At 34.9% G+C, this 21,407-nt stretch overlaps 1 protein-coding gene across 9 annotated transcripts in view; it reads right to left on the bottom strand.

Moving 5' to 3' along the window:
- The window catches only part of RELCH (RAB11 binding and LisH domain, coiled-coil and HEAT repeat containing), an 84,103-nt gene that overhangs the window by 44,711 nt on the left and 17,985 nt on the right, over positions 1-21,407 (bottom strand). For 7 of the 9 annotated variants that reach the window (XR_015705634.1, XM_087761590.1, XM_087761577.1 and 4 more), the window contains exons 3-10: positions 13,958-14,029; positions 13,794-13,849; positions 13,570-13,683; positions 11,495-11,698; positions 11,312-11,403; positions 10,006-10,314; positions 5,546-5,621; positions 5,049-5,144 (exon numbers count right to left, since the gene is read on the bottom strand). Coding sequence is in view for 8 of the 9 variants with exons in the window: in XM_087761590.1 (XP_087617716.1) it covers positions 5,049-5,144; positions 5,546-5,621; positions 10,006-10,314; positions 11,312-11,403; positions 11,495-11,698; positions 13,570-13,683; positions 13,794-13,849; positions 13,958-14,029 (1,019 nt within the window). In the remaining variant the exon portion in view is untranslated. Of the gene's footprint in view, positions 1-5,048; positions 5,145-5,545; positions 5,622-10,005; positions 10,315-11,311; positions 11,404-11,494; positions 11,699-13,569; positions 13,684-13,793; positions 13,850-13,957; positions 14,030-21,407 lie in introns of those variants that run through there. The other 2 variants (XM_087761561.1, XM_087761599.1) reach the window with 2 other exon arrangements.

Raw genomic sequence — 21,407 nt, 5'->3', positions numbered from 1 at the left:
AACAATACCAGGAGGAGTGGCTTTCAGAACTGTGATACTGTTTTCCCGCTAGATGCCAAGCAGATTGCCATTATAACACTGTCAAAACAGTTCCTCCTACATATTAGAAGTATCGAAACAAAATATTAAAGTTCGGGGTTTTTTTAAATGCATCCTAGAGCAAGCATTTGTCTATTTTGCTGACAATTTTCTTACAAGGTAGCAAGGAATTTTCTATCTGTGTTGATACCTTCATTGTAATTTTTTTTGTTTAACATTCTGACAAAAGTCTTCTACATCTTAGTTTCCCTCACTAATTAGTGCCTTTTTGTTGGAGTGTTCATAAGCAAAATAATTATCTCAAAGAATAAATTTAATTAGTGTTAAGTGTCAAGACTGGTTACTTCAATAGCTTAGAATAGTCATCTTTTTTATTATTTCAAATATTAATGTATTAATACGGCAAACAGGTGACAACATAATACATAAACCAGGAAAACATTATGATCGATTTTGTAAATGTGTTCCTTTTAATCTTCTCTCATAGTCACTGCTTACGTTGTGAACCAATGCTATGTTAAAATTCTTCTGTAACTTAGCCTCTGACAACTGGTAAATAAAATAATCTTACCTGCAGCAACTGAAACAGCTGCAGGTACTACCAAACTACTGATACGGAGTCTCTTGTGCAAGAATGTATTTGAAGTTCAGAATTCATCCTTTCAGTTTTAAAATGAAAAAAATATTTAATCATAGGATTAATACATGATTCAGAACTTTGTGCTACTCATCTTATTATATATTAAAATTACAACTCTAATTACATTTCAGGGGATAAGACTATTCCAGGATCCAAATTAAGCCTCTCGTAGCTCGCAAAGTGATGCTTTTACATAAGAATCAATGCAGAAGATATGGGTGTGAAAAAAAACTTTGTACTTCTTTGTTCATATCTACTCTTTATCTGGAAACCTGCATATATAACTACTGTGACAAAACTAGTAGCAACTGGCAATTCAATTCATAAACATTAAATTCAACTCCTTCCATCCATGAATTACATCATGTTTAAAGACACGGTGTTGAAAGACATCAGCTTTCAGACTAGAGATGAAAAGGATACTCTATGAGACCGAGCTATTTCATTCTAAGAAAACTACACTAGGCTCTCATATCCAGAGAACTGAACTAAAGGACTTAAATTAAAGAACGGTTATGTCTCTCTCTTGTGTGTGTGGCGGGCAACCCCACCTCCAGACAAAAAAGCCCCACAAATCAAAACCAACACCCCACATAAAGCAGAAAAGAACCAGCAAACAGGCTGTGGTCAACACTATCCCCTATTTTTCAGAAACACAATCTATAGAAGCCTACCACCATCTAAGTTTTACAGAGCAACAGAAAGTATTTTAATTGTTCATTTAAAGTTTTCTGTTCTCCCCTATTCTGTGTCATTTAGAAGATCCCAGTCATTTAGAAGATACTGATGGCTGACAATTTTCATGCCCAGGATCTCATATACCTTTGTCCATATCCAACCAGAATAACATCTGCTTGACACAGACACTGGAAACAGCCACTTAAATACACTGCCAAGCTCTGACACAGCATTCTTTTACATTTTTTAACAAAGCCAATATTTTATGGCTTTTAAAGCCTAAGACTGAGATGAAAATCTGTAAAAAGATATTCAGCTCTCCCATGTTTTAAGAGACAGCTACCTGCAAAAAATGCCAGAGAATGAAAGTGCCTCGGTGATGTCTATGTGTAGTTACTACATGTTAATGTGAACAACTTTATATCTACAGCATTACTTTCTTCTAGCAGAGTTGAGAATGGCACCCATTCAGAGTTTGCAGATTCAGCATTATCTTTGCTTCAACTTTACAAAGAAATAAAAGCAAAACTCTATTCTTAACATATTGAACTCTATATAAAAGTTTCTCAGTATAAAAATTCAGTGGTGCACATTTAGTAAACCACTACTATCATGATTTTGCTAAGTTTGCATAACACAAATGAAAGTTACAGAAACTAACCCTGGAATATTAGGTGAGATGAAAGGTATAAATAATTAAGGAAAAGTGTTTCTTAATTAAGAACAAGAGTAACAAGATCCTGATATTAAGCCACAAAGTTTACTCTGACCCAAATTCTGCTAAAGGACTACATACTGCGGAGTGAGGAAGGTGTACATACAAACAAGGATACCCCTGTTATCTGACAAAAATATATTGATTTTTACATCTTATAAAGGGTGAGGAATCAGTATTGCACTGATTAATTATGGTAAACATTTTAAAAGATTGCTTTTCTCTAATTAGAGCTTAGCCAAAGGAATCTTTTTATGGTATACCTCTTGACAAATAGAAGGTGGCCGATTTTATTTTTTTTTTAAATCTTAAATGTGCTTTAGTTTTAAGTGGAAGCAGATTAAGGAATTGAGGAAGCAGATTCCTATGCAGATGAAATGTTATGAACTCAGGCTGCTCATCTGCAAGAAGTGTTATCACAGACTGCATACCCAGCCAAAGGGTTTTTTTTCCAAAGAATAGGTTTTTAGCATTTTGGTACTGTTTATTCCATTTACTATTTGGCTTGCAGCATGTCCTTTGTTTGTGAGTGCATTCACATACAAATCTAAACATTGACATACATGTTTTCAAGCAGTTAGGATAAACTAAGACACTTGGGATAAAAACAAGCTTAAATTTATATGTTGATACATGGAATTTTAATGACTACGAATTGCTTTCAGGCAACTATCCTATATTATGCATTATTTATTTTTACCCGGTTGAACTGCTCTTCTAGAAACAACTAAAATGATCTCCTCAGCCACCCTACTCAATACTGTATTTTTCCTTCTTTCTTATCTTCCTTTGGAACCTAAACTACAGACATTGAAGAACAATTAAAGCTGCACCAATACACAAAAATAACATAAATAATTTCAGAAATGCATCAGACATTCTGACACTGACTAGTCGCTCAGATGTCAACTGTAATATTTACTGGACCACTTATTACCAAGTCAGGCAGGCTGCTACTGACCTTAAGAGGGCAAAAAGCATTGGTGAAATGGCTTCTGAATCGCTGGTAAAGGACAACACCTACTGAGAGATTGTCAACCTCCACAAACCCAGTTTCTCCAAAGTGAAAATGTATAGCACAACATTTTCCGCTTAAGATTTTGCAATCAATTTCAACATGATGGATGCTTAAAGAACAAAGATAGGTACTTTAGGGAGTCACAACAAAATTATGTTTAATTCTCATGTCTAACACACTGATAGTGTAAGATCTTAAATACTACCACTGTACCTTTTCAGAGCAGACTGGTGATCACTTTGCATTATAACCCAAACCTGTTACATATCTTTCTCAAATTGGTGATCTTTTGGTATATTTTTACACCACTTCTCCGTAAAATTGTGCTAAGGCTTTCCCATGATAAGGTTAGTTTTGGACAAGACCCAAAGTTGTACCTTGTTGAAGAGAGCCTAGTTCTTAGGTTAGCTTTTCTTAATACTGATATGAATATATACTAGCAGATGGTCTACCCAAATTTTCCTTCAAATTCCACAACTACATCTGAAAGAACATTACAATAGTTATAGCAATGGGTGGTAACTGAGAAAAGCTATTTTTAAAGCAAATTTCAATTCTCAGAACATTAAGCATTCCATGCAAACCAGTTACACAATTCTCACTTGCGGCTTTTTCAATCAAATTGAAACAGATGATTCATTTAAGGCAAAAATACATGTAATCAAATGTATCTTCAACTGTAAAACAAAATAAGTAGGAAACAGCCTAAAAGATCACAAAAATATTAAATGCATTACACAGATTATGCTACGAGCTGTGAAAAGAAGCCAAAATACCACATCCTGCCAAGCAGAGGGAAGGAAAGGAATAAATAAGAAATCAGAAATTAAGCACTGATCCAGGAACGTTCACAGAATTATTCTGAAAGACTATTAACAGAACCATTTCCAGAGCACCCTGTTAATACCCCCACCCCCTCAGAAAAAAAAAAACAAAACACTTTTATAAAGTTTGAGACTTTCAAAACGTGGTACATCTCAAACTCACCATGTCAACTGCTGATAATTATTTGTATGTTATAAAATTTTAGATTATAGGATCAGTACAAATTTCTTGAGGATTTTTCAAAGCCTTAAAATGAATTTATGCAAAACGCACTATTAAGTCTACCATACTGTAGGTCCCCTCAACAAGGACTAAAACCTACTCAACAAGCTATGCTACTTCAAACTCTTTATTTTGGTGTCAGCTATAAGGCCGTTGAATTTTTGTTTGATATATTTTCTTATTTTTATTTTTTTACACATTTGATAATGTGCAATATTTACAAGAAAGCTATATAAAACCAGTCTTTTTTTTCATCTTCAATCACAGTCTTCCTTTTCTACACTATATAGTATGAATGATTATGCAAAACACCGTCTTCATTTACATTCAAAATAAACATTACATTTTCATAATTTTATTTAGCTTCATTTTAAATTTAAGGAAAACATATAAGCAAGATTGCTAATTTTCTTATGAAGGGGTGTTTTTGATGAAACTTGTCTTGGCCGATACATGGAGCTTCTAGAAAAAGACAGTAAAATAAATTTTTTGTTGAAGTACGTAGTGCTGCAAAAGAACCTGAACATTAATCCTTATTAAAACTGATAGGTAAAATAAACCATATCTAATGTTTGAACTTTTATCCTCTGCTTTTTATAACACACATTAACCATGGTCTTCTCTAACAAAAACATTTGTGCTACCACAAACAGATGGACCTACAGTAACAGTTAGTCTTGCTGAATGCTAATGGGTGCCTTAAGCAAAGGAAGAAATATTAGGATACCATGCAGGTTTACTGAACTCACCTGACAGAGGTGTAAAACCATTTTCTAGGAGCAGAGATGCATGCACAAAAGTAAGAACATGATTGCAAGTAACAGACTTTCATGAAATTAGACACAACATCTTCAAAATGAACAAGAAAACATCCTGGTAAAAATAAAAAGTAAAGTTTCAGGGTTCCTCACCTCTCGCTTTGCAAGCAGCACATTAGGAACAATATGAGGCAGGCAGCGTCCCAACATTAACATGACACTTTTTTCACTGTCTGCAATCCGAGATACCTAGAAAACCAAGTTGTCTGTTTGTTTTTCTTAAATGAAGCACAGGAATAGAAAAATATTCTTTCAAAAGAATAATAAGAATTGCAGCAGGCTGATCACTTACCAGAAAATATTTAGTTCACTCACACACATTAAGTGATAAGTTTTTGAGCTGGCAGTAACTTCAAATGCATGAATCCACTTGTAGAGACTCAAAACTTCCCAGTAATTACATATCTATCACTAGGTTTCATATTTAAGCTAAAAATCTGAAAGCATATCTGTATTTCTTAAGTTTCATGCACATAAACTTATCTCTCCATATGTTAGTAAGTCTTGTTTCAAAGCAATTATTGCTTGTTTAACTACTGCTGCCATGCAGAATAAAGTATCTTCTAGTTTATGTCAACTGGGAAATATACCTCTGATCCCAAACGACTGTCTGCTGACATCCGACAGAAAGACAGTAGTGCTTGATGGAAAGCTGGTGACAATTTCCTGAAATATCGTTAAAAAGGGAGGGGGGAAAAAAAAGCATAGATCAGAAACATAACTGAACAAGGCCTTTCACTCTGGTTGAACCAGCTAGGTAAAATGACATTCAGAAAGCATGTTTTAAGTGAAGCATACTGCAGAAGTTTTTGTTTAAAATTATCTTTGACTTTTAGGTGTTTAGTTTGTAGTAAGAAAAAAAGTGGGTGTCCTAATTAAGAAGTAACTTTTAGTTCCGAAAAAATGTAACATCTTTCACACTGCTGCACAGCCAAAAATAGGACTAAAACATGAAGAAAAGGAAGCTTTAGCAATACAAGAGGAAGCATACCATTATGCAAATGGAGGGGCAGGGCGGAAATCACAAGAAACAGTATTTTTGCTTAATGCTCCGATTCTGCACATTGCATAAAATCATTTGAGTATCAGTCACTTACAAGCTTCAGGAGTAAATAGAGATTGCTCAACTTCCACTTTGGGATCTAAATGTTGGATTCAGATGTATAGCAAGAACCTCAAAACTAACCTTAAATTGCTGCTTAATCCCTAATGTAGATGTGTATCTATGGACGTGCTGCTTCATGGCCATGCACAGCACCAGCCAACAGCGCCAAGCTACTCAAAGCCTTAAGCATACACATAAAACCCTGATAAGAGTCTCAAAACAACCTTGTCTGAGGAGGATAATTTGGCAGAAATGTTCTCAGAAAACAATTACTGGACTGACCATTACATAAAAAAGGCAAGCATCAGCAGCATCCTATTATTCCCAGTAATGACAGCTCCCTCTGCCTTATCTGAGGCCTGTATTTAGACGCTAATCTAACACTGCCTCATCCACTATGCTTAAAGAGGAAAAAGAACATTTCTCTTCCAAAACATGCACAGAAAGCATCTTACCCTATGTCATCATCTGCTGTCTGAATCTCCTAATGACACTATATAAGTTTAAGGGAGGAGGCAATTCATATTTCTTTTGTAGAAATTGGTATCACCTTTCAACTCTCAAAAATGCTATTTTGTAAACCTCAGTGCACAAAAGCCTCCACACACGCAATTATGTGTATGGACATATATATTTTTATCTAACAGATTGAAACATCACACTATTTATAGTAAATCATCATTCACTTTTCTAACCAAAAAAAGCACTTTAAGAACCTAAATTCCTACTTATAATTGTTTAAACTAATCCAGGAAGATATGGATAAATATACCAGAGTAGTTTTCCTCTTCTGACTATTTACAAAATATGATAAGTAAGAATTTATGCTTATTACTTAAAATCAAGTTTCTTTCTTGACAGTATGGGTTTTTAAAACACGTTTTAATGAAGTAAGTTTGTTTTAATTCCAATCAGCTTGGTTTTGTGCAAGGGTTCACTTTAAAAAAAAGTTACTAAACGACTCAGATGGCAGCGAGTTGTAGAGGACCTCTGTTTAAAAAATGTTAGTCCTTAGTCTGTAAAAGTATTCTTGAATGACAGATTTACAGGCTCTCCTCAAGGCTTTAAGGTTTATTTACCCTGGGAGAACAGGAGCAAGTGTTGCAAAGCAGCAGCTTAACATTAAGAGAGTGGCAAGGCCTTGGCCAGCCCTTTGCCCACGCTGTCCTTCACCTCGGCGTTCGTTCCGCAGAATGTCAGATCCTTCCCCGCTTGAAACCTTAATTAAAAACCTACATAAGGGCAAAGTTCTATCCCCATTTTGCAAAGACTGAAAACTAAGCATGACAATATGTCACTGAATTTCCCTATGGGTTAATTAACAGCAAGCTCTGGGCAGCACGGATCCCATTATGATTGCTGGCTATATTTAGAGTCAAGAAGGCTTCTCCTTGATGAGTCTAGTGAAATCCTTGATGGCTATGCTGGACAGAAATGATGAGAGACCCAAGCTTCTTGCACACAAGTCAGTGGAAAGTCTTTGCAAGGGCCAACAGATGCCAGTAGTGAAGATGTTCAAATATAAGAAAGTATGACGAATACAAAACCCAAGTACTATTATTCTATTCTATATAGCACTGGGACAAAAGAGTCAATTTACTGAAAAAGTCAGGAGTGACTGCTATATACAGAAAACACCTTGTATTTGGTGCAAACTACCAAACACCTAAAATGAGTTGAATAAATACATGTGGTGCAGTGTATTTAAACTGCTGCTAGTGCCTTCTACTGCAATCTGTTAGACGAGGCACTTTTCCAATGACGGCCATGTCCTCGGTTGCGGGCATGCAAGCACAGCTGCTCTGAGTGCAGCCACACAAAGCAGGCTCACCCACTCTTCCATCCTCTCTTCCCATCTGGGCAAGATTTATGCCAAGAATCCACTCCGTAGCTGAAGTAGTAACAATCTTGCCTTTTAGGACAGAGTCTTAGTTTTTAATACTTCTTAAAACATTCTGAATAAATTGTAGTAATTGTCTTCCACAAATAACCACCCCTGGACCAAAAGAAATAAATATCCAGCACTTCTGTTGTGCTGCTTCTTCCACAGATCTCAAAATACTTAACGAATAATATAATTCTTAATGCAAAAATTTACTGTATTATTACAAACCAAGTGCATAATCCAGGAAGAAAATTTAGTGATATGGACAAAAATAGCTACATATTACACATGCATTACTTATTTCAGCAGCAAACTGCATTTGAGGGGACTTCGGAAGTTAACTCCGTGTGGATTCAAGGCTTTATTCAACTACTTTTCAAATAAATCCACATGCAGTTATATTTAAAAGACCTGTGAGCAGCAAAACAAATTCTGTTTTTCTAGAGACTACTGTTATAAATCTCACTGGAGATACTCATAGTTCCTTCCTCACTCAGGGATCTCATCCTATTTTGATACCCATCCTCACTGTCCCCAAACCATCAATCTAATATTCATGCACTTAATGCCTCCCAGCACTCCCAATTACTCTGAGCAAAAAGAAACTTGCAATGAGCCACAGATGAAAGCAGGTAGACAAGTTTATAGCAATCAATGTATGACAGCTGTAAGTTTTGATTATTACATAGTCTGGATATGCAGCTACGATATGAAAGAAATTAAAAAAAAAAAAATCTGGAAAGCTTAAATGGAACCACTGCAAATCTTCCAGAAAAATCTAAGCCAAGTTCTACTTTCCTGTTAAACACTAGTATATTCAACCAGAAGAGAAAAAACTTGCAGTAGGACTCTATTCTGTATTCAGAAATCTGAAATCTTTCCTCCTGTTCAATTCTAAAGTTAAGATACCACTGAAAAAGTGCCCCTACCCCTAGGACTCAGTGCAAGAAGTTCAGGAAATACAGAGAAAACAGGATACTTAGGGTTTGCAAGAAAAGTTAATTACTAGTAGGGGTAGCAACTCTTTTTTTTCTTTTTCTTCTTCTTCATCTTCCCCCCTGCAGCTTGTATTGATTTTTCCATCTGCACAGAATACCACACGTAGATTTCTACTTGCTATTTTCAGATAAAAGATAATTCTAGAAACATATTACTGTATCAAACACCAGCAAAAGAATGCTAAAGAAACTGACAAAATACAAAGCAGAATGGCTAACGCTCCCCTAGGAGTAAGACCATAAGGTGAGCTACTCGGGCATCTTTGTCCACAATGGTAATTTCAGAAGTTGTACATACCCTCATTAAGTTTGTGGTCCATGTTACTCCTGATGGCTACACAGTGGTTTATCTATTACTTAATGAACATGTTACTTCCCCTCTTCACTATAATGCTTAAAAAGACTGTGTAGATTGGAGAGGTTTTCTCAAGAACACTCAGACACACAAACTGAGTCTCCATGTAATAACACAACATGAATACCCTATTTTAATTAAAAGAATCATAGTTACCCAGTGAAGACTTGCCCCAAATTCAAAACTCAAAAAGCAGAATGTCATCGGATACTCTTTCTGTTTATTAAAAAAAAAACAAAAAACCCCCAAAAACATACAGCTCTCTTAGATACTCTAAGAGAGTTATACACATCTACATAGAAAAAGTAAAAAATTTCCCAACCACTCTTCAAGCAGAACAGAAGAGATTTCACTATGAAATTAAAATTTAAAAGAGAATGGAAATACCCTGTCTTCCCACTCACCATTTTGATTTTAGCTATTTTTATTGCAAGGAACAGGACTGGTTTTAGAAATAAGTAGGAGGTGAAAAGAAACCCTTAAACTTAATACTAAAAATGTAGGTTTGTCAAAGGTACTCCTTCCGAAAAAGTTTAGGAACAATATGAAAATATCAGCACTGTACCCTAATGGTATGTTAAATCTTTTATTTGCATTCAAAACACAAATGATCTATGAATTCTGCAGAATTTTACTGTTAGAAAAATATCTATCCACTTTGCAAGAATTTTTAATTAAAGCATTCCAGTTTAAAACTCATCACTAACCTATTAGGTTTATCGAAGTGGACTGCAGCTTTAGTTGATGGAGCACAAGAGGACAGTTTCTCTGTTCCTTTGCAGGGCACAGAATTTAGCGTATCATCTTTAGAAGTCCTTGAATCCACGTCGGCTGATAAAGAAAGGCTTGTTTCCTCAGTGTTTCCATGTTTATTGTCATTCTCAGAGCTCTTGATATCCAAGTACCGTCCATTGCCCTCTGAGACTGCGAGAGGCACTTGTTTTAAGGAAGGATGGGGAGCTACACCATAAACTGTTGACACAGCAAAGTTTTCATTCTTGAGAAAATCTATTTCACTAAAAAAGGAAAAGCAAAGTATGAAATATTTTTGTAGCTTTCACAAGAAGGTTCTTGGAATCACAAGACTGAAGCACAGAAATAAGGACAACATACTGAAGAGCTCCCTCTTCAACTTCAGTATGTTCAAAAATTCTTTTAATAGAAATAACTTATATCACACAAGCTGCTCAAATGAGCACTGGTTTAACGGAGTTCTTTAGTCAATAATTAGCAGTAGGAAAAATGTTGCACTCGGAGTGAGTGAATCAATGAAATAAGTGAGTAACAATAGTATTATCTGCTTCTGGCTGAAATCTGAGCACCGAGATGCAAATTGTCACGAGACAGAACTCTATTTGGGATGCAAAACTTAAAATACTACAGTGGTGAATTAACATATACTATCCCACCTGGCTTTGAAATGGTAACTATGCAAGGCAATAAAGCCACTTAAAAATTATGCACTCGCCCATATGTTGTATTGGTGCATCTCTTAAGAGGAATGAAATCTTATAGCTTACAGAATCACATGTTTTGACCAAACTTTTAAAGTCTCTTTTTTTGTTGTTGCTAAAGATACTGTCATTTCTACTAATCTTGCTCTGTAGAAAGAAAAACTGTGTTGAAATACATTATTAAAGCAAACGTCTTTCTAACAGTGTTTGCAAGCTGTACACACCGTAGTACTAAGGAGTGAAATAAAGCTGACTGAAGAGAAAACCTACACAAAACACATCAGAACTGATTCTATTTTCAAAGAAGTAAATTAAGAAGTTGCACTGAAAAGAACAAAACTGATTACAAAATTATGTAGGTAATCAAAGGGAAATAGTCAGTTTGAAGTCTCTTTTTCTAACTCACATACCATGTATTAAAAAGGAAAGACTACCCTGCTCTAAAGAACTCCTAGTAATTTTGTAAGTGTAAGTTGTATGTTTTCATATATGTGCTAGAAAAACATTGAGAAGTTATTCCAACATTTATCAGCAGTCGAGCAGATTGATAAGTACATACCTCTCAAGTCTTTGGATTTGTTCCATCAAAGACCATTTCTCACTGTTTAACACACTAATTTGATCTTCTAATTTTTGCACTATTAAACATTGCTAAATACAAGATAGAAATAAAAGAGTTTAGTACAATGAAGTTAAGTAGTACTGCAAACAGCTCAAACATTTCTTCTGTACAATCTCTTACTTCTATTGACTGCGGTGTTGTTTCAAACACAGGGACGCTCCCAAGTATAGGAGTAGCAGCCTCTAACTCATCGTCGTCTACACCAACTGATACATCCACCACATCTCTTGCAGTAACATGATGGTTTCCAAAGTCACGATAGAGTTGTAACAGGTCAGGAGGTTTCGGAATGTTCAATCCTACATCATCCCAAAGTTCAAAATCCTTCAAAGGAATAAGAGAAACTAAAGCATACAATACACTTCCTTTTATTTTCATTTCTCTTCCTCATTTGACTGCAGGTCATACAACTGCAAAATAATCATGTCAAGTTGCACTGTAGCAAAGGAGAAGGAAGCTTAAAACAGATAGCAAGAAATAAAAGTAGAAAAAGGATCCATTTCATGACCCAAAGCAGTTTCACCCTAAAGGTGTCATGTACTAAAGAGAGCACCTTCCAAAAAAGATCACAACTTCTTTTTTTTCCTAGGACGTGAACACTTTTTAGAATCAGATATAACGTTGATCAAATTCTAGCAGAAGCCAGTGCAGTTGATAAAAGGCTTTCTACTGATAGGGGTAGCATTTTGTTCCCATCTCATTCACAACTACAGGTGTAATTTTCCAGAAGCAGACAGTCAAATAGCTCTGTAGATGACCGATAGACAGGGTAAATATTCTCAGTGAAATTTGGACATAACTGTATTAATTGTGTAGAGGTGTAAACAATTCTAGGGCCTCCTATCTCAAACCATCACTATATGTCGTTCCTTTTCTCATCGACATGTTACCATCCTATTATTAGAAGATCATTCCATGTCCATATATATAAATAAGCATGTGCATTGCTATACAGGAGTTGTGACGGTCTCTTTAATGACATTAAATTTCAATTTTATTTTTTTTTTTTAACGATTTTCCTACTGTTTACAATTTTCACTATATTTTTCCAGTCTGGTTACATACACCTATTCAGAGAAAGATTATTTTCTAAAAGAATGATGTGAATAATAATAAAAGAAAAAATTGCATTCTATATGTTAATTGTAGTATGTTTATATTTACTTTTTAGAATTAAGAACACCCTTTTTTTTTGCTAATTGTCTCACAACATAAAACACTCAGTTGAGAACACATAAAAAGTAAGGATAAATTATTAATCTTTTCTCTTTTTGGGGCTGTATCCTCACAAGTATTTGTATGAAACTTAGCACTGTTAAACTCAGATCTTAAGTGGATGATCCAGAAATTTTACTTGACAACCCATTTTCTTTACTGATTAGCATATGAGCTGTAGGAAAAATACAGGAGGACTAGTTATAGATACAACGGGTTGAAATTCAATATTTAATATTGAATTAAATATTTAATTCTTCTGGCAATATTCCAGTTTTGTGTTGAATACATATATGGGGTGTTTATGCTACTGGGCATTTTGTTCACCCAGTAACAGTCAGAATGTAATAAGAACCTTCCAAACATTCGAAGAAATTTTTCCTATGAAATGCAAGCCAATAGAGACATAAAACTGATCATCTTAAGAAAAACACATCAAAGCACAGCTACGTTTGGAAATATCTAAGATAACACCTTATTACTGAGAGCTTCTCCAAGACTGTAATAGCACAGTATGACTAAGTATACTTACACAAATACATATACCCAGGAGATGACAAACAATGAGTATATTGTATATCATGCACAAATCAACTGAGTATGATTTAAGGAAAAGATTATGTTCAAAATTTTATTACCTCCAGATCCTTGAGTTTAACTGAAAGGGTGTCCATCAGTATCCAGGAAAGTGTATAAATACCTATAACTGACAGTATTTTTCTTCCTTTAAAGAATTCAAGCATTCCATCTCCTTCCCCCAAATTTTGGGAAAATCCTCCTCAAAGTGTTTTGTTTCCAAACCATGCTTTATGTATGAAAATGCTAACTAACATATTTAACTCTTAGAATACTTACATGTATGAAGTGAACTACATGCACAGGAAATATCATTTAAGTTCACTTGAGTCTATGACAAGATCAGAATATGGAAAGCAGGCATGTAAAAAAAACCCAAAAAACACCACATAAGAAAACTTTACCTGATCATGATTTTCATCTGAAAATGTTATTGATGTAAGCTTGTAACTATTCTTCAATAAAAATTCATTAACTAGGAAGTTTAGAGCTCTTTTCTCAAGAGGTCTGATTGGCTCCTGGAAAAAAAGAAAACAATGCACTACATCTTTGGTTCATCTTCCTTCCAACTACAGAAGCATATCTGTCTTAAAGTCCATGCAAAGCTCAGCTATCACCAGCCACCTACCTGAATTTCAGGACTTGATTTATAATTTTTTCGTTCCTGCAAAGGAACTTCATTTTCTGGGGAGGAAAAAAAAGTAACTAAATTTTACTCTTTCACACAAGATAAGCTCAGCTACTTCTACATCGTTCAAAGTAGAGACTTAAGAAAAGGTTTATGTACACCACCTGCAGCCTGAGTCAGGTTGGCTCGGAGGGCCTGTATGGTCTCCTTGGCTTTCCGTAGTTCAAACTCCAGGACTGGACAGGGATTTGGATTAAACACACACAGGCATCCAACCAAGGCAAGGGAAACAAAAATAAAATATAAAAAGCAAGGATGGGTGTGAAAAAAAATATACAGTTTGTATTAAACAGAAAGCATGCAATCTTCATGGAACTTATGAACACATGCAGCAGAGTTGGTCTGAAAGCAAACTGGTGAACATTTTCCATAGTTTCATTGGCCTTAAGTTAGCTAAATCCAAATTTCAAGCTGTCTGACAAGGACTCGCTGTAGGGTTTTGGAGTCTTTTTTTTTTTTTTTTTGCTTGCTTCTAACTTTGCATATTACTGGCAACCACTTGTTATTTCTTCCCCACTCTTAAAATCACCTGATACTGTCAAACGTTTCAATTTCTTGGGGCAAGAGGAATATGCGGGCAATCAGAGGACAGATGAAGCAAATACATGCTGGCAGCAGAGGAAGCTGTCTCCATGTAGCAAAGCTTAAACCATGAAGTGAATGTACTGTCCCACTGAGACTACAGATTTTTTTTTTTGAAAATAAAATTATACACTGAAATTTTACTAGTTTATATGGCAGAATTTGAACATACTTTATTTTACTACTAAGAACAATCTCATTTTTAAATATCTATTTAAAAATAGTGGAGTTTTAGGAATACTCTGGAGTTGATTAAGATTTTTAATTTAGTTGTATACATTTAAGAGATGCACAAGATCAAAAAAAGCAAAACATGCAACTCTCCTATAGCACTTACAGAGAAGCTTGAAACAAAAGTATCTTTGCTCCATTATTCTTAAAAGTTTCCAGTGATTCTAGACTATACAACACTTTCAATGATCTAGAGTCAGCTTTAGAGATTCAAAAATATGTAATTTTAGCTGCTATTATCACTTGCTCCACCTCCCTGGTCACAGTTATGTGTTTCTCATGTTCCAATGTTTCCTCCAAAAAGGGCCAGTAGTGTTTTGTTTGCACTGGAATTTCATGTGTTTTGATACTGAGGTCATGTGTATACTGTGGCTGCAAATTTTAAAACCCTGTACCTTTGCAAAACATACAGTAAATGCTCTTTTTATAGGCATTTACAGTTAGTGCATCTAAAGGAACCTATTTAAGGAATTACCAGATAATAATAATAATCAGATTAATCTAATCACACTTAAGTATACAGTTACCAGAAAGAAGAATTCTTGGTACTTAACTAGATGAGCCCAGAACAGCTATCATACTAAAGTGTTGAACTATTCAAAATAGATTATCTAACCTTTACTTTATTCCCATGCAAAACTAAAAATGTTGTAGCTGCTTTTAATAAGAAAATATTAATGAGATTTTTGATCATTGCCTGGAAACAATTTAACATGGCATTTTGAAATATTTTCACACAGGACAATGCATGGCAGAAACACTGCATTGGTTCTTGCTTGTAAGAAATGCTACTGAAGACTACAAATAAAACAGTTTCCTCTTTTCAATAGCTGTTTCTAAGCATCTTTTGATAACTAGCATGCATGGAAAAAAAGATTCACTCAGTTTGCATTTATCCATAAAAACTGAAGGAGTAACTACAGTACACCACATTTGCTACATGAAAGTAACTTGTTTGATGCACAGAATTTTACTGCAGCAATACAAAAGCGCAACTGAGGATACAATGAATAAAATATGTAAAATCTCTCTAGTAGTCAGCAATGCTGATCTGCAAATACTTCTGTGCAACAAAGTTAGAAAATGCTCTTGTAGTAAAGTATCTAATAATTTTAGCACTTCCTTGCATTTGAGTTACTAATTCACAGTTACGATTCTAAGTTGTAAGCTACTAATTTGTTAGTTTTTGAAAATTGTGAAGAATTCAAATTAAGTAATTCTTCTGATGGCAATGACTATGTGTTAACATTTTATTCTTGTAAAATATTTTCAAAGACCAGAACAGTTGCAGATCAGGAGTGCCCTGCACTAGAATGATATAAATAATAAACAAAAAGTTAGAAAAACAACACAAATGAGAAAAACTCAGGAATCCCATTAAGGAAAATAGGAATAAGACATGTCTGAAGGCATAGAAAGCCAAAAAACTCATGTCAGACAAACCCATGTCAGACGGCAAGAATTAATTTTTAGTGAACTGTCATGATGCTGAAAATTCTTAGTAGCCATTAGGACTTTACCCATTCAACCTTAGAAGTAGATTACTCTGCTGCATGTTTCTCTGTATACAGTGGAAGATTCTGGACATAGTGTATTTGAGAAGCTGTCACTTTGCAGCATGTCACAACAGTCACATAATTCTACTACAACACAGCATTGCTACAGTTGTACCTCATCCCCTCGTCTTACTAATGCCACCATTGTAATTGCCACTATACAAACCTTGATGCATCTAAGTCACAAACGTAGCTTTTATTTGAAGAAGTTTGTAGTTTTTTTATATAAACATAAATATTTTTAAACAGCTACAACATAATTTCAATCAAATTTTAAATTATGATGAAAGCTCTTTATTTTAGAAGCCATACTGAAATGCAATCTTCTGCCCAAAATATATAATGATTTTTAACTCAACTTATGTGCTAATGAAATCAACACTGGAAATCCCTATTTGTTGATGATAGGACATTCTCTAAAATTAAAAAAGCAACCTCTAACCCCTTTCTTTGTAACCATTATCAAGTACTGACTTCTAAAATAAATTATCTGATATCCCCCTGGCTCCTTTTGTTGTAAAGCTTATGTACCTTGGAGAAGTTAAGCACTGATAAAGCCAGCTAAAGTTTAACTTCATGCTTGACTGAACTGATACCTTGTATAACTCATTATAGTACTTGGCGAAAGGAGCTGACACTCCTTAAGAACGATGCACAGAAGAGTTTTGCTGCAGACAGCCTAGGTAAGGAAAGAACCAAATTGATTCTCCTCTACATCAGGAAAGCAGAGAACCAAAATTTAGAGCTCTGAGGTTGGTTAATCTTCCTACACGGAAAGGGCATTTCTGAACAATCTGTTTTGCCTTAGGGGAGAAAACGGTTCCGAATTTAAGTGGCTCTCTTGCTTTTTCTTTATAAAAAGAAATCACTTCAGCTACCATTCTGAAAAAAAATTACTTAGACTTAAGTAAGAGCTGAATCTTTCAAGCAAGCAACTAAGCATTAGACCAAGATTTTCAGATTAGTGATTTTTAAATGTTTCAGTTTTCATGCAGCTAATCTAATACACCTTAAGAGAGAAGTGCCTATCAGCAGTGGGTAGCTTGTCTGCTCAGCTTTGAAATCTAAAAATGAAGCTTTCTCAAGGATCTTATTCTATTCACCCACACTTGTTAATAACTTTATAAGTTATTGAACCATAGATTGAGAAGTTAGCTATAAAGAAAAAACCTGTGATTTGGGATATTGAACAAGTTGAGATCTACATCAACACCAGTCTTGTTGGGCCAAGGCCAAAAAGTTGAAGGAATAAACAGTACTTCTAAAAATTTTCAGTACTTGCTTTTGTATAAGCAGTATTTTTTCCAATTATACTAGAATCTTACATTTTACATAGGAATTATCTTGTCAGACTTTTGCATATTTCAGTATGAAGTACTTCAGACAACAGTAGAAAGGTAGTTTTATGTTATGAAGCCACTATATGGAATTCTAGCGTTTTCTTTTAAAAGCAGTTCTCCTCTGAAGTACCAAGGGCCCCTGTGCTTACCTAGCTTTCCCCAAATTTAGACATACTGTTACAAGTTTTGTTGTTGTTTGTTTCTTAACTGTCATTTTGAGTTCTTCCTCCTTGTAAAGTAAATGGAGAACTCTAGATGTCCTGAATTATGCCCTCTAGAACACGTATGACATCCCATTACATTTGATGGATTTGTGCATACGTTTTGAGTCAATCAGAAGAAATTTAAATTCTCTATAATTAGCAATGAAGCCACTATCACAATATACTTCAAGACCTGAGATTTCGTAATTCCCACTTCCCTGACACAAGTCCTAAGAAGAAAAGAAGTAACCGTATTTACAGTCAGCGTGAAACACTTCAAGATGTAACACAAACAGACCTGAAACGGAAAGTTGTACTACAGCACGAGAGATGACTATCAAGCTACAAAAATGATGATCAACATGAGAGTTCATGAGCAAGCTAACAGAGAACTTGTTGGCTTCCCACTATTAGAATGATAACACTTGACTCGTTAGCCTCATTAATGCTTTTAAGTTAATGAGACAGGGCCAGCTACAGAGAAGACCTGAACTACAGCAGATTCGTCTTCAGGTTCAACCCTCGGAGACTATCGACCTGGAAGGAAATTAAGGAGGCATACAACTGCTTAACAGGACTTAAGACAGGAAATGGGAAGTCAAAACCAGACCCACTTCCAGGATGAACAAATTGAACACACCATTTTAGCAAGTAAGTGTTGTATTACAGATCCTCTTGTGTTTTGTTTTTGTTTTGTTTGTTTGTTTTGAAGATTCTCCTCTGACTTGGATTGCACACAAGAAATAGTACTTATTAAAAAACATCAACAAAAGGCTCTATAAAAAGCAGAAACTGCGAACCTAAGGCGAGATAAATGAAATCCTTAAAAATAATCAAGTGGTTTTTGAACTTGCCTCTTCCCTTCAAATCCTTACAGGGACAGTATCTTATTCTGCTAATCAGAGATACATTAGTCTAGCCAGAAATCAATGCTAATGCAGGGAGATTTGAGAACACAAATGATTGAAAGGGAGTTTGATTACAAGAATTTATTTTATTATCATTGAAAATACAGCATTCTGTTTTTAAAATTATCAGATTCTCAGGAGAGTAGATGTCAAAGGTTAGCAATACTAAATATTTTGAATTATGGAAAGTAGGGGTTTTTCATCACAAACATACTTGTGCACATGGTCGATTTAAGATGTGGCAGAAGCTTCAGTTCCTTAGACTGAATGTCAGATGACCTATTTACACCAAATGCTGTGGGTATTTGACTTCAAGTTAGGCATACTCTTATTCCACAGGAATGGAACAGGTTTTCCATTCTCTGGTTGTTTTACGAAAATTAGTATTTGGAGGAGCTTCCTTCGATCAGATTTCCCAAGCAACAAGTTCACACCAACTCTTCAAAACGTTTGCTTCTAGGCCAAATTTTGATTCTAACGCCAGATGGAATGAACTGGGCTAACAGATTTGAAATACCGAAATCCATTTCAAACAAGAGTTCTTTTAGTTATTTCCAGGAATTTTTGGATTGGCAAAATAAAAAAATATGGCACCTACGTCTAACACCACCCATAATGGCAAAACAGAAATATGATGGCTTCGGATGGTATACATGCACATTTTTTGATTTGGTGCTTTCTAACATTGCCATGGCATAAAAGTATTTGTAACTGGATGTGTTATAACTTCAGTTTTAAAGTCCTTCTGACTCGGGACCAGTTAGTGACTGATGTGCATTTATTTCCTACCCTTCATTTGACATTTGACTAGGGAATTGATATGGAAATCATGGGTTCTGGCCAAACAGTAAAAAACAAAGATAACAGCATGAGAAAGGCATTTACAAAAAGAAACCATTCAAACCTCACTCTGAGAACTATCAAAAGAAAAATATGACTATCAGATCATGGCCTCAAGCTTTCACAACAGATTACAATTTTATCTCCTAAGCATCAAAGCTCTTTGCTGAGAAGAAAGAATATGAGAAGACATAAGCAGGATGGACTTCCAGTTATGTTTCAAAGCACATTTGCAGCCAAGAACTACTTCAAAAGCAGAATTTGTAAGCCAGAGTTTGTTCAAAGAAGGAACTGGATATGAAAAGTTTTTGAAACCTCTACTGAAAATTTTTTTATGTGCAAATTAAACACTTCTCAGTTTCCTGAAGTTTATTGCTCAGGTAGATGGTTTTAAACAGAACTGAGGCAAAAGACTTTAAGCAATTATAATTGAACCAGAATTTTAAGTAGAAATAGGATATTTTGGAAAACTCTGAGTCTTTACAAACATCCAGAAATAACATCTGGTCTTGCTTTGTTCAAGTTCTTACGTCACTTTTTAACAACTCTTCAAAAAACCTCTCTAAAGGAACACAGAAATGTAATGAAAATATCCTGCCATATAATTTGTTTGTCTATTACATATGACAGTGGTCAATTAATATACTGTAATCTTCAAAAACCTCTTTATATATTTTAGGATGTATTTAATTATATTTAATATTTGATTTTAGGATATATTCATTTCATACTGGAAGTAATCAATATTTTGTCATTAATGTTCCGCCAGATTAATGGTTCTACTGGATGTCAATTCTGACTGGTCTTTACTTTCTGTAAGCATCTGTAATCCAATTCAGTTATTAAAGACAGCTTCAAGTAACGATCAAACTAGCTCTCTCAGTAATACTATTGCCAAGAAATATTGACTAGAAACAGGAAAAATCTACCAAGAAGATGAAAAAATTAAAATATATGGAATCTGCTTTTTTCTTCCTTGTATTCCAAGACACAATTCAGAAATACTTGGGTTCCTTAAACACACTTTGTTCAGAAGATTAGCTGTGTATTTACAACTATTGCCTCCTTGAAACTGACTACGTATATTGAAAAAGACAGTAATTAGATAGTAATAAGAACCTGGGAGTTTCCATATAAATCGAAGAACAGTAAGTTCCAGACCAGAGCACCAAAATACCTGAATTTGCTTCATGTTCATGAAGTTAATCCAGTCCTTTACCTCAGAAACACTGGCTGGGTAAGAAAAATGAGATTTTCCCAACACTTGTTTCTTCTCTCTGGGTCAATACTGATTGCCATTTCAGACTGACTGAGAGAGGAAATTTCAGAATCAAGATCCTTTATAGAACTATGTTTCACCAGACTTTGCCTAAGAACGTGAAGGTGTTTCTGCTAGGATGAAGCCTGGTGGTTCAGAGCAGAGACAATAGTGTGGAACAGAGAAACAGCAGCTTGCATCATTTCAGGTTTCATAAAGCTAAACTATGTGAACAAAGGTCACTGCATGGACAACCTTCATGTGCTCGTGATATTAAACAGTATGAACTGACCAGAAGTAAACAGAGTTCTGTAGCAGTTTCTAGAGAGCTTTTATGAGTTTCTCTATAGTGAATAACTTAATATCTGAACTTAGAAAAAAGCCTGGATTAGAGAAACATGGCTCACATGCAAAAGATGATATAATAATTTCAAATATAAGAGAAAAGCAGTCTCTGCTTTTGGTGAGATAATCATAAATCCTGAAATTAAAAATACCACAGGCTCCTAAGTTCAGAACAACTGCAAGAGGCAAAACTCCCTGTCACTTCTTCGAAACAATCTTATACAATCAAGAAATCAAATGCGAGAGAAAAGCACTACAATTAAGACCTGTAGCGAAGAAGATTTATGGAAC

The sequence above is a fragment of the Nipponia nippon genome, unplaced genomic scaffold (genome assembly GCF_047370975.1).
Source record: "Nipponia nippon isolate SJK-2023a ecotype South Korea unplaced genomic scaffold, ASM4737097v1 scaffold_1, whole genome shotgun sequence".
Taxonomy (NCBI): domain Eukaryota; kingdom Metazoa; phylum Chordata; class Aves; order Pelecaniformes; family Threskiornithidae; genus Nipponia; species Nipponia nippon.
Note: the sequence above shows the minus strand (reverse complement) of the source record. Positions and strands in the feature narration are given on the sequence as shown.